Below are 11,382 nucleotides of genomic sequence, written 5' to 3'. Positions count from 1 at the left end.
TGATAATGAGACGAGTTGATATAAATTAAACCAATGCGACAATGCAACAAAAATGTACAATTGTGCAACAGCCAAAAAAAAAAATTATGAATATACTTAAAGAAATATTGTTAAATAATAATTCACTAATCACTGAATCTATAAGACTAAAAATATACTTATAAAATTACCATTATATTAACCTGGTTAAACCAGGCACATAGCCAGGAATTTCAAAGGGGGAGAGGGTGTTATTCAAAATTAGTTGACAAAATTATACACATAAAATTAATAACTTTAAGTTTACTTTATAGTACAAACGCATTACAAGTGAATAGATATTATGTTTAAATATTTTAAATGGTATATGAGAAAAAATTGTAAATGTAAATCTATGAGTATACCACGGCTGAGGGGTGGGGGGTGTTACTACATCTGTAAAATCCCCCCCAGCTACGCGCTTGGGTTTAACTATAACTAAATCACCCACACTTGAAAATTTAAAATTTAGGAATCCACCTTACTACAAGTAATACTTAATCACTATTGACGTTTGGAAAAAAATTTTAAAAATTAAAATAAGAATTTTTAACCTCCAAAAATTGATTCTTTATTTAAAAAGAAAAGTTAGGTATGAATTTAAAATTGCTCGATTAATATATAGGCATATTGTGATTATTTCAAATAATAAATTTAAAAACAAAATCGGCTAAAATCCACCATGAATGCCTTAAATTACTTATACTTATAAAGTTCATAGGCACAATTTGAGTTTTAAATTTGCGGGGCTATTATAACTTGCATGCATGTACTGTGTGCTCCCTGAGATATATATAGGTGAAAGGGAATATATGAAAACCGTTTTAGGGGGGCTATGATTGATTTTGAGGGGGCTTAGCTCGCCCAAGCCCCCCTCAAATTGCGCTTATGATAAAGTTATGTTCATGGTTCATACTTATTGGTGGAAATTGATTATACAGACATATAATTTTGATAATTAATAACTTAACTATGGTAAAAGAAGAATTGTATCATAATTCACGTTTAATTTATAAATAAATGAAAAAAAAATTAAATAAATGCAAGGAAAATAATATGCTAAAATATTATTCTAAAATTTTGTATTTTCTAGATAGATATATTAGATACTCTAATAAGTCTAATATATTATTATATTATATTTTGTAATATAAATAAAAATCAACTAACAAAATTATAATAAAACAAAACTGCCCATAAACATGACATTATGATGTAATTTAGTATAATAATAATTTAAATTTATGAAAAATAAGACGTAAAATGCTAGGTTTTTTTGTGTTCTATCTTCAACTATCACTGTAGCAAATAAAATATATAGTTGCCACTTGCCACTTGCCATTTTTCGAAATTTAAACGTATAAACATGAAATGAGTGGTTCATAAAGTAACCATATATTATATGATACGCATATATGCCAATCTAGGTTACCTACAATGCTACAATAATCAACAACATTATATAATATTGAACTAAATGAAATAGTGTAGGTATTGAGAGCCTGGAATACGACGCTGTATTTTAGATTTTATATTTACGACCCAGTTACATAGAAAAAAAAACACGTTTTGTCGACAGAAAAATAATAAGTAAATTAATTAATTGAAGCCAAATAGAATTATAAGAAATGTTAAGAAAAACTTGAAAGTGTATATAAAGTAAAGCACATTAAAATTATTCGATTAACTCCTGAATTGTATGTTTTATGAACATTAACGGAAAACATTTTTTTTTAACATATTTTACTTAAATGGTTTAACTATTCATCAATTATTTTTTGTGCTTGTAAATTTCATTGTAACGAGTCACAATTCTGTACCTATCTGGCAGGAATAGATAATTTATCATAATCTTTACTTACAAAATAATATGTAAAGTTTAATTATATTAACAATGAAGCTAATTATTACAAATACACATCGTTCATAAGCCTCAATGTCCATTTTTAGGACTTTCATGTATTAGCATTTTTTTTTTATGATTAGTTATATGTATGTTATACATAAATATAAAATCAGTTTCGTGACACTATGAATCAAAATATGAAAGTTTTGTATGTTTTTGAATATTTAAACGTTTTAAAATTCTTAAGACATATTTTATATTTTTAAAGCGTAAGTATCTTAAAGAAACATTTTAAGTTTTTCGAGGAAACAAAACTTAAGATTTCGATGTTTTATATAACCATACCGATAACACAATTTCTTTTCATGTATTGCCATACGGATAAAATAACCTACTATAAAATGTAATGGAACCCTTTCCTTCTCCTACCAGCCTTAATGCAATCTGGGACAACACAAACAAACATTTTGCTAGGTCAGGTATATAAGTACAACTAGTACAAGCTATATAGCTTATATTAGCCATCTTACGGTTTGCATATTTATTTTTTAATGTAAGCCAGCCATCAGGTGGAGCTAAAATAGAAAGGGCAGAGACCAGAAGTAAAATACGCAATGTTTACTATTTTTCTCAATAATAATGTCAATAGACAGTTGCCTCATAACAAGTATTATTCTATAACTATATAAGATGATGCTCCCTTGGGTTTTAAATACAAAAATAATGCGTTATTATATTTTCATATGGAATAAATAAAAATCAATCCATCACTTTTCCCTACAGACAACTAAAAATAATACAAATCATACAACGCACCAATGTTTTAAAAAGTGATTCAATTATATATATTATGTTTATTGTTTTATTATCTACAGCTAAAAGTAGGTACTAATGATATCAATATATTGATTATTTTGGTATCTATACTATAAAATACACCGGAAGTTTATTTATTATACGTGACATTTTTAATAAATACATAATTTAAACTTTTGTTAAATAAGTTTAAGTCAGTTATTATTTTTCAATAAAATATTATGATAAGTTTTACATCTTAGTATATTTTCATATTTTTTTATTAATTTAATGATTTATTTTTATGAATATCTATTTAATTAATATTTTAAATTAGTTATTTATCAAACTATAAAGTACCACCTATAATATGTATATTTATACTCGATATTATGGTAAGAACAAGTATCAATAATACCACTATATTAAGGGAATATCTTATAATACTTATCTGAATAGGGTCACACGCTTTACTACGTTCTGTTCATGCCGATAATTTATAACAATATAAAACATACGTCATACCTGTGTCTAGTCTTTCAACGAAACAATCGAAATTATTCCTATCGACGATCAATTATTTCCAACGTAGGTATGTGATATAATGTCTGTGAAACAATTCAATTCATATCCTATATATTTAAATACGCCTTTTCCTACTGCGATCATCATAAATGACATAATATATATATATTTTTCATGTTACCTCACAATGCGGAAAATTCTTCGTGCTTACCCGTAACATTATTACTATAGTATTATTTTATAACCACTAGGTAGGTATATACATTATGCATAAATATAAGTATATTTTTTTGACACCGCTCACCGTATCATTACGGTTTTGGCTCCAGCATGGAGAGTTGTGCATAACATAACTACAGAGTACCGGATGGCCGCGCAGTGCATTCATATAATATATATATATATATATATATTGTAAAAGCTTTAGTAACAAATAATAATTATATTGTGTATACAGTAAACATATATACTTGTATAATAATATACATATAATAGCACGACATGAATCTTAACTACGATACGCTTCAATAACTATTATTAAATTATCGAACAGCCCAGTTGAAAATATAAGGCTCCAGGCACTGATTTAAACATAATAGGTACATAAAACCTATTTTAACCTTTGATGTAACTATGTAAACACATGTAAAACAAAGTAGACATATAAATATTTATAAACAAAATAGTAATAAAAATCCAGAAGATAGCTTAATACTTGTATAATTTTGTTTGAAAACATTTTAATGTGTATAATATGAAAAAAATCAATGTATAGGTATATTGTTATTAAAACAATGTTCACTCGTGAAATAACTTCGAGGAAAAAATTTGTAGAACTATATTATAGTTATTACTTATTACTTATTATGATTTAAAATAGAACGTGAAGCTTGAAGTACATTTATTTTTTTCGTTAAAGCTTTATAACATATATAGCTGAACCTCTGATTAGCGGACACTCTCAGTCACTAAAATTTCGTACCGCTATTTGAAAGTGTCTGTTATACAGAGGGGGTAATTTTTTTAATTCATTAAAAGTAAATATATACAAACAAAAACATGCGCTAGGTTAAATTAAATTATAATATTATTTTATGTCTTAAATCTTAATGGTATAATTATTTTTAAATATTTTTACAATATATGTTTAAAATGTTTAAATAAATATAAAATAAAGGGATGCAAACATACATAAATATAATTAAATTTAGAATGAACAATTTTGCTTTTAACTTTTCAAAGAACGTATCAATTCAATCCAATTTCCAAACTCAAAGTTTAAAATTGAACCATTTTTATTGCTCTAAAAGTTGATAACAGGCACTAAAAACCCACGCACACACATAATTTTATGTAAAACCACTACATTTATATCCTTCCACTCAGAATCTAAAAAAATATATGTATATACTATAAATATTAATCAATGGTCGTTACTTCATTAGTATTGATATTTACGACCATAGAAATTAGATAGGTTATAGATACCTATAGGCAACGTCGATGACCTGTAGATGATCATATTTGTCAGTTCAGTATTCGGTCATAATTGGTAAATAATTGTATTGTTAATGTAATATGTGACATTATATTATAATGTTATACATTATAGATGCATGATATAATGTATAGTACTAGTACATAATATATATTAGACTTATTAGAGTATAATATCGGTGTACAACAACTACGTCATAACACGCATCACTCAATTACCTACATTTGTAATTCAAACACATGACCAGCCATTTGATAAAAAGAAAATGTCCGTATAAATATTTGTGAGAAAAAACCCGCTAACCTAAATACCTAATAAAATGATAATATTGTCTATAAATATAGTAATGAAGTAATACAGTACTGATATACACAAACATCAGTCAGCACTGCTTTTTACGACACTATAACAACAACAACAGCCGCTGGGTGTATAGTTTGTTACGTGTACACGCGTAACGGTTAGGATTCCACACATAATACCACCTAGAGGCGCCTGTAAAAAACCTGACTATTATTAAAATATATGTTGTCTCCCTCCATGCCAAATTAAGTACATGTTTATATGTTATAATAAACCGTTATCTTATTGAAGGTAATGAGGATTTATCGATTTATTGTATATTAGTGAAATGTATTCGTACAGTTTAAAATACATCTTCACAATAGTAGGGAATTTTAATGCAATATCGGTAGGTACATACATATGATATAAGATATAACATAATAATTATAATACGTATAACATGTAAATGTAAATTATACATATCGCGGAAAAGAAAAATTTGTTATTAGACGTTTCAATAAATATACTGTATAGTCGTTAAATAGACAGTTGAAAGTAGGTAATACACTTAACCCGAACTTAACCTACAAAACTGTCATTATCTTGCAAAATATTTACGAAAGCCAATGGAAAAACATTAAAGTTTAACTACGGCAAAACATAATCATTTTTCAGAGATTTATTACTTTTAGGTTTATTCTCATATAACAATTGTGATTAAAAATTAGCTAAACTGCTAAAAGATTAATATGTTAATCATTAACATATTAATCTGCATTAACAGTTAATGCAAATAGCAAATAACAAGCTTTTAATGGTAATTTAACACATTTGAATTTATAAAACTTCACTTTACTCTATTTAATTATTTTTTGTTTCCCCTACAAGAGATATAGAAAGGATTGTGTTCCATACGACATTTTTTGTACCAAGTATTTATAGCTATATTATTATTCATATTTATTTCATCAAAATATATCCTATAATACTCCGAAATTAACACATGCACCTAAAAGCTGTTATTGAGGTTTAAAGTGTATATCGTACAGTACCTTTCGATAACATAAATAATTGATTAAGAATAAATGCATATATAAAAAATTAAATCAAAAAAATAATTGTTTTAGCAGTTTATTATACAGGGCTTAAGTCTCTATACCCCGTGCGAGGAAAAGTGGTATCGTAGACCACGGGAGTGGTCAATGGTCATGGGTATTTTTTTTATAAAAATTTACGTTTTATAATTATAACTGAATAAAGTTTTGACAATAAACATAAATTACTAATTAGTAATTTCTAACACAGTAAACACAGTAGGTAAAACTAAAAACCAGAAACAAAATTCTATGATATTATTACTGATATGCAACACTATTGTGGTACTCGATGGAGCCGTGGAGGCAATTTTATATAAGAACAATGGATCATAGCTCGAGTATTATTTTTTATAATGAACATAATGTCATGTTTTCTTTATAGTTCTTTATAAGTTGTAACAAAAATTGTAATCTTGTTTTTTTTTAAATTTATATTGTTCTTATGCACGTGTGTTTTGATCACCGATGACAAGGAATAAAAAACACTGCAGTGTCTGTGAGCGATCATATTCCTTGATAATAAAATTTATTTGATTAATTTGTTTTTTTATTGAATTATACAACATCAAGATGTATGAATATGTAAACAATTAATTTTTAACAGGCATTAAAAATTAACATTTTTTATAAGATGGGGTGATGAATAACTCTGCTGTTCATAATATATATATTATATAATATTAGGTTTAAATTTAATTTTTGGGAAATCGTTTAAAAATATAAATGTATCTCTTAAGAACAAATAACGGTTTGACGTATGGTATGTATGTGGTTTTTTAGCCACGGTTGGCATGTGTACCTACTCATAAAGTTCTGAAAACTGCAGGGAAAAACATTGCTCGGCATCTGAAATATATTTTACACTCGTACAATATTATATTAAATTGTACAATTTATGCGTGAACACGAGTTTACCCGACTTGTAAATGGTTTGAGTTCCGTGCCTCGCTCCTGAATATAAATATAGTAATATATGTTACAGTAATATATCCGACGAGATATTATCGTTATTTATAATACCTACCTACATATATAAACTTCATAAGACAAAATTGTGAAAATACATACAATTTTAACTGTTTTTAAATACTTTTAAAGATATTAATAAACTATCTAGACATTTAGTTTTATCTAAACTCAAAATTAATAATTTGCATACGTGTACCTAATTATACACATTTAAAAAAAAAAAATCCAATTTGGTCTAAATAAGTACACAAATTAGATGATTTAAAATTTAATAGTTTCCATTATACCATAACCAAATTATACTCTCTAGTCTCTACCATTATTAAAATAATAATAATAATAATATTAAATGGTTTCTCTTTATGTAGGTATTGTTAAGAAAACGTCAGATACCCGCTATTTAAGGGGTTTAGTATAGGCAATTTTAAAAAATTTCCGAATAATTAAAATGTTTAAATGTTTATATATTTAATACTAATTCATAGTATTTAATGTTTTGAAAGTAAACCTGGGTTAGTACTAACAATGGTTGAGCGTAATAATGAGATTATATGCTAAAACAGTGTTACTTGGGATAAACTTAAGAGTACATTATTTGCAGTGCATTTACCAAACGTTCGCACTACATAAAATGAAACATAATCTGTACCTTAGCATTTTTATTTTTTTGATAACTAACGAAATAATGTTTAATAAACAAATGAAAAAACAACAAAATTAATCTGTATGAATGAATAATTTTGATAATCATTAAATTATTAAAAGAATAAAAAACTTCGAGATAAATTAATTTTTCTAAATATGCGATAAAAATTTGGTAAGGTTGAGATAATATACATTTACACTTTACAGTCATCCTGATAGTAGCTCACCGCTCACTGTGAATAGTGAATAATGTCTGCTTGAGTTTATCTCATGCAACACCATTTACATGGATAAATGAGGAGTAGCGTACTAGCGTCCCCTTAACTGCTAATATAAAATGTATATTTAATTTTAGATTTTTTCTATTTAATATTGTTTGGTACAATACTACGTATATAATACATATTAAATATTAATATTAAATTATAATATAATATACATACAAATAACTCACTATAAATACAATATTTCATAATTATTATATAATTTGCACACTTCGTATTGTATTTACATAAGACTTACAGGTGCTATTTGTAATTGCCTATACATTTTGCTGTAAACATTTTGTGTAAAAACCTCCGATCGGCGATAACGGCTAAAATTACCGATTCGATAATAATAAAATTAAGTACTTACGGTGAAAACTGGGTATTTGTTTTCATAATTGTGTTTATATCTCTAAATCATTTTTAGTGTGGCGTTGAAAATGTATTATAAACATTTTAATTAAATTTGAAATCTCAATCGATTATAATCACAGCAGTCGGGTGCATAAAAATACTATCTTTTATGTATATATTTTTCTTAAATTTTTTATACCTTTAATTTTGAACTGTGTTGTCAACATACAGTTATCTATAGCCGTGACTGTAATAGTTTCTGTCCTCCTGTTGGAGTTTCTCGGTTTCATAATTCGGACGTCTTCTTATCCCAAACACTAGATAGCGTATACAACTTCAATTTTGAGGTTATTGTTATTCTACAAAGTATTATGCTTGTCATTTTATCAAAAGGAAATTTTAATTTCTACAGTTCTACTTTTTAGTTTTTCGTGATTATTATTATGAGATTTTTATAAAATATAATTAAATTAATAATAATCATCTATTACCTTTGTGAAAATAAATTCTGAATAAGCGCATACATTGGATACACTATAAGTAAGTTCAATTTCAAAAATCACTATTCATCATTTTATTCTTTAGTTATTTGTTAATAAATATTTTGTTATGTTTTAATGTATTGATAAAAATAAATAATAATATTTTATTCATTGTATCTACATTATTTAAAATGTGTTGTTAGTTTCATTATGTTTTGGATATAGGTATTGGATATTGTTATGTTAAATAATATTAATAATATAACGTTAAATTCATTATTGTTATTTTTGTAGGCATTTGTACATTTATTATTATTTTTTTCAGAACAATGTCGACTAATGAATCGCCCATATCCAAAGTGGTAGTACACCCATTGGTATTGCTGAGTGTAGTTGATCATTTTACCCGACTTGGAAAAATCGGCAATCAAAAACGAGTAGTAGGTGTATTACTTGGTTCTTGGCAGCAAAACAAAGTGCTTGACATTTCTAATAGTTTTGCACTTCCATTTGATGAAGATGATAAAGACAAGTCTGTGTGGTTCCTCGATCATGACTATCTTGAAAATATGTATGGTATGTTCAAGAAAGTAAATGCTCGTGAAAAAGTAGTTGGTTGGTATCACACTGGTCCTAAACTCCACCAAAATGACATTGCTGTCAATGAATTAGTACGCCAGTACTGTGTAAACAATACATCTGTTATGGTAATTGTTGATGTTAAACCCAAGGATGTTGGTATACCTACTGAAGCCTACCGTGTTGTGGAGCAAATTCATGACGATGGATCACCGCCATCAAAGACGTTGGAACACATTGCTAGTGAAATTGGAGCAGAAGAAGCTGAAGAGGTTGGTGTTGAACATCTACTTAGAGATATTAAAGACTCGACTAGTGGTTCCTTAAGCCAACGTGTTGCCAACATAATATTTGGTGCTCGAGGTCTGTATAAACAAATGGTTGATATTAGAGATTATTTACAACAAGTTGTTGATGGAAAATTACCGGTTAATCATCAAATTATTTATCAACTGCAAGAAATATTTAATCTCTTACCAGACGTAGAAAAAGATACTTTGGTTGCTGCAATGCACGTTAAAGTAAATGATCATATGCTTGCTGTGTATTTAGCAACTACTATTAGGACCATTATTGCATTGCACAATTTAATCAACAATAAGATTGCTAACAGTGATGATGAAAAGAAACAATCAAGGGAACCAGAAGAAAAAAAAGATGAAGTTGCAAAGAAGAAAGAAATCAAAGCAAAATAGATCGATAATATGATTCAATTATATAATATAATTGTAAATAAACATCTTTATAATATTTTTTCTTTTTTTTTTTTGTCTCGAGTTTTGCAAAAATCATACACCTAACACTTACATTTTTATTTTATTATAATTATTTTGTTTACGACAGTGTATATTGGTATTTTTTATTATTTTAAATCCTTGTTTTTTTTTATCATTATTATTAGTTTATAATATCTCAGATTAACTGTGCCTATTGAAATAACTTTATAACCAAACAAATAAATAAATATATTTTCTTCTACTAAATCATATATGTTTATGATTTAATTTAAAAATGATGTATTCTTAGCTTGTATATTTTCAAAATTCAATTAAATATATAATAACATTTATAGTAAATAATTAAATAAGTTTAATGTGAAAAAATGAAGCTTCAAATTTATTTATTACCTAGGATGTTCATTATACAACCAAATTTAAGTGAAATATTTAGTAATAGTTCAATATATTATATAGTTTTTTTAAAAACAGATATATATTTCATTAAATATAACAGCATGTAAATTGAATGTAGTATAAAATTAGTTTAATCAATTATAAGATGTAAGGTTATTTCAAGTATTTCTAACTGATTATAATTTAATCCAATTGAGTATTTTAATTTGTTTTATTTGAATAAAGAAACCACTAAATAATTCTTTAAATTAGAATTATGAAAATATAAAATAAAGTTTCATCAATAATCAATGGATGCATCTTTCATCAGTTTATACCTGTTATACTTTTTATTCACTTACCATAATATATACTTATTGTATTTTATATATAAAAATATGAATATTATGAAAAATGCATTAAAACTTTGTATAAAAAATATAACAAGGATATGAATTGATTTATATAATGATTTGTATTAATATTGTATTAGTAGGTATTGTCGTTTGTGTACTAATTATTAATTATAAAATACAGCTTATTAAGTACCTCTTTAAATGTATACATATTGTATGGTAATAAGATTGTTTATAAACATCTTGCTTTTTAAATCTCTTGTTTGATAAAAAAAAATCTTCCAATCCATAATTTATAAAAAAAAAAAATGATGTACATAATATGTATGTATTATGTAATATTAATCAGTAAAATGTTAAAATACATTAAGTTAAGACTTAATGTTAAAATCAATGGATTATTTAAATAATAAATTATCAAAAATTAAACACAGTTTCCATTATTTAAAATATATTTTCAGACAGTGTGTATAATTTAAGAAAGTTAAAATAGTATTTGTTGTTAAATATTGAATTGCATCACATATTATAAATAAAAAGTTACCTAATAAATAG

General features: G+C 25.9%; 1 protein-coding gene across 1 annotated transcript; it reads left to right on the top strand.

The window, feature by feature from the left end:
* The first annotated feature begins 8,666 nt into the window (after positions 1–8,666).
* Positions 8,667–10,206, top strand: LOC132930116 (26S proteasome non-ATPase regulatory subunit 7-like). Its single transcript, XM_060995796.1, has 2 exons — positions 8,667–8,838; positions 9,106–10,206. The coding sequence occupies exon 2, from the start codon at positions 9,110–9,112 to the stop codon at positions 10,052–10,054; it is 945 nt and encodes a 314-aa protein (XP_060851779.1). The 5' UTR covers positions 8,667–8,838; positions 9,106–9,109; the 3' UTR covers positions 10,055–10,206.
* The last annotated feature ends 1,176 nt before the right edge of the window (positions 10,207–11,382 follow it).

The sequence above is a fragment of the Rhopalosiphum padi genome, chromosome 4 (assembly GCF_020882245.1).
Source record: "Rhopalosiphum padi isolate XX-2018 chromosome 4, ASM2088224v1, whole genome shotgun sequence".
NCBI classification, from domain to species: Eukaryota; Metazoa; Arthropoda; class Insecta; order Hemiptera; family Aphididae; genus Rhopalosiphum; species Rhopalosiphum padi.
Note: the sequence above shows the minus strand (reverse complement) of the source record. Positions and strands in the feature narration are given on the sequence as shown.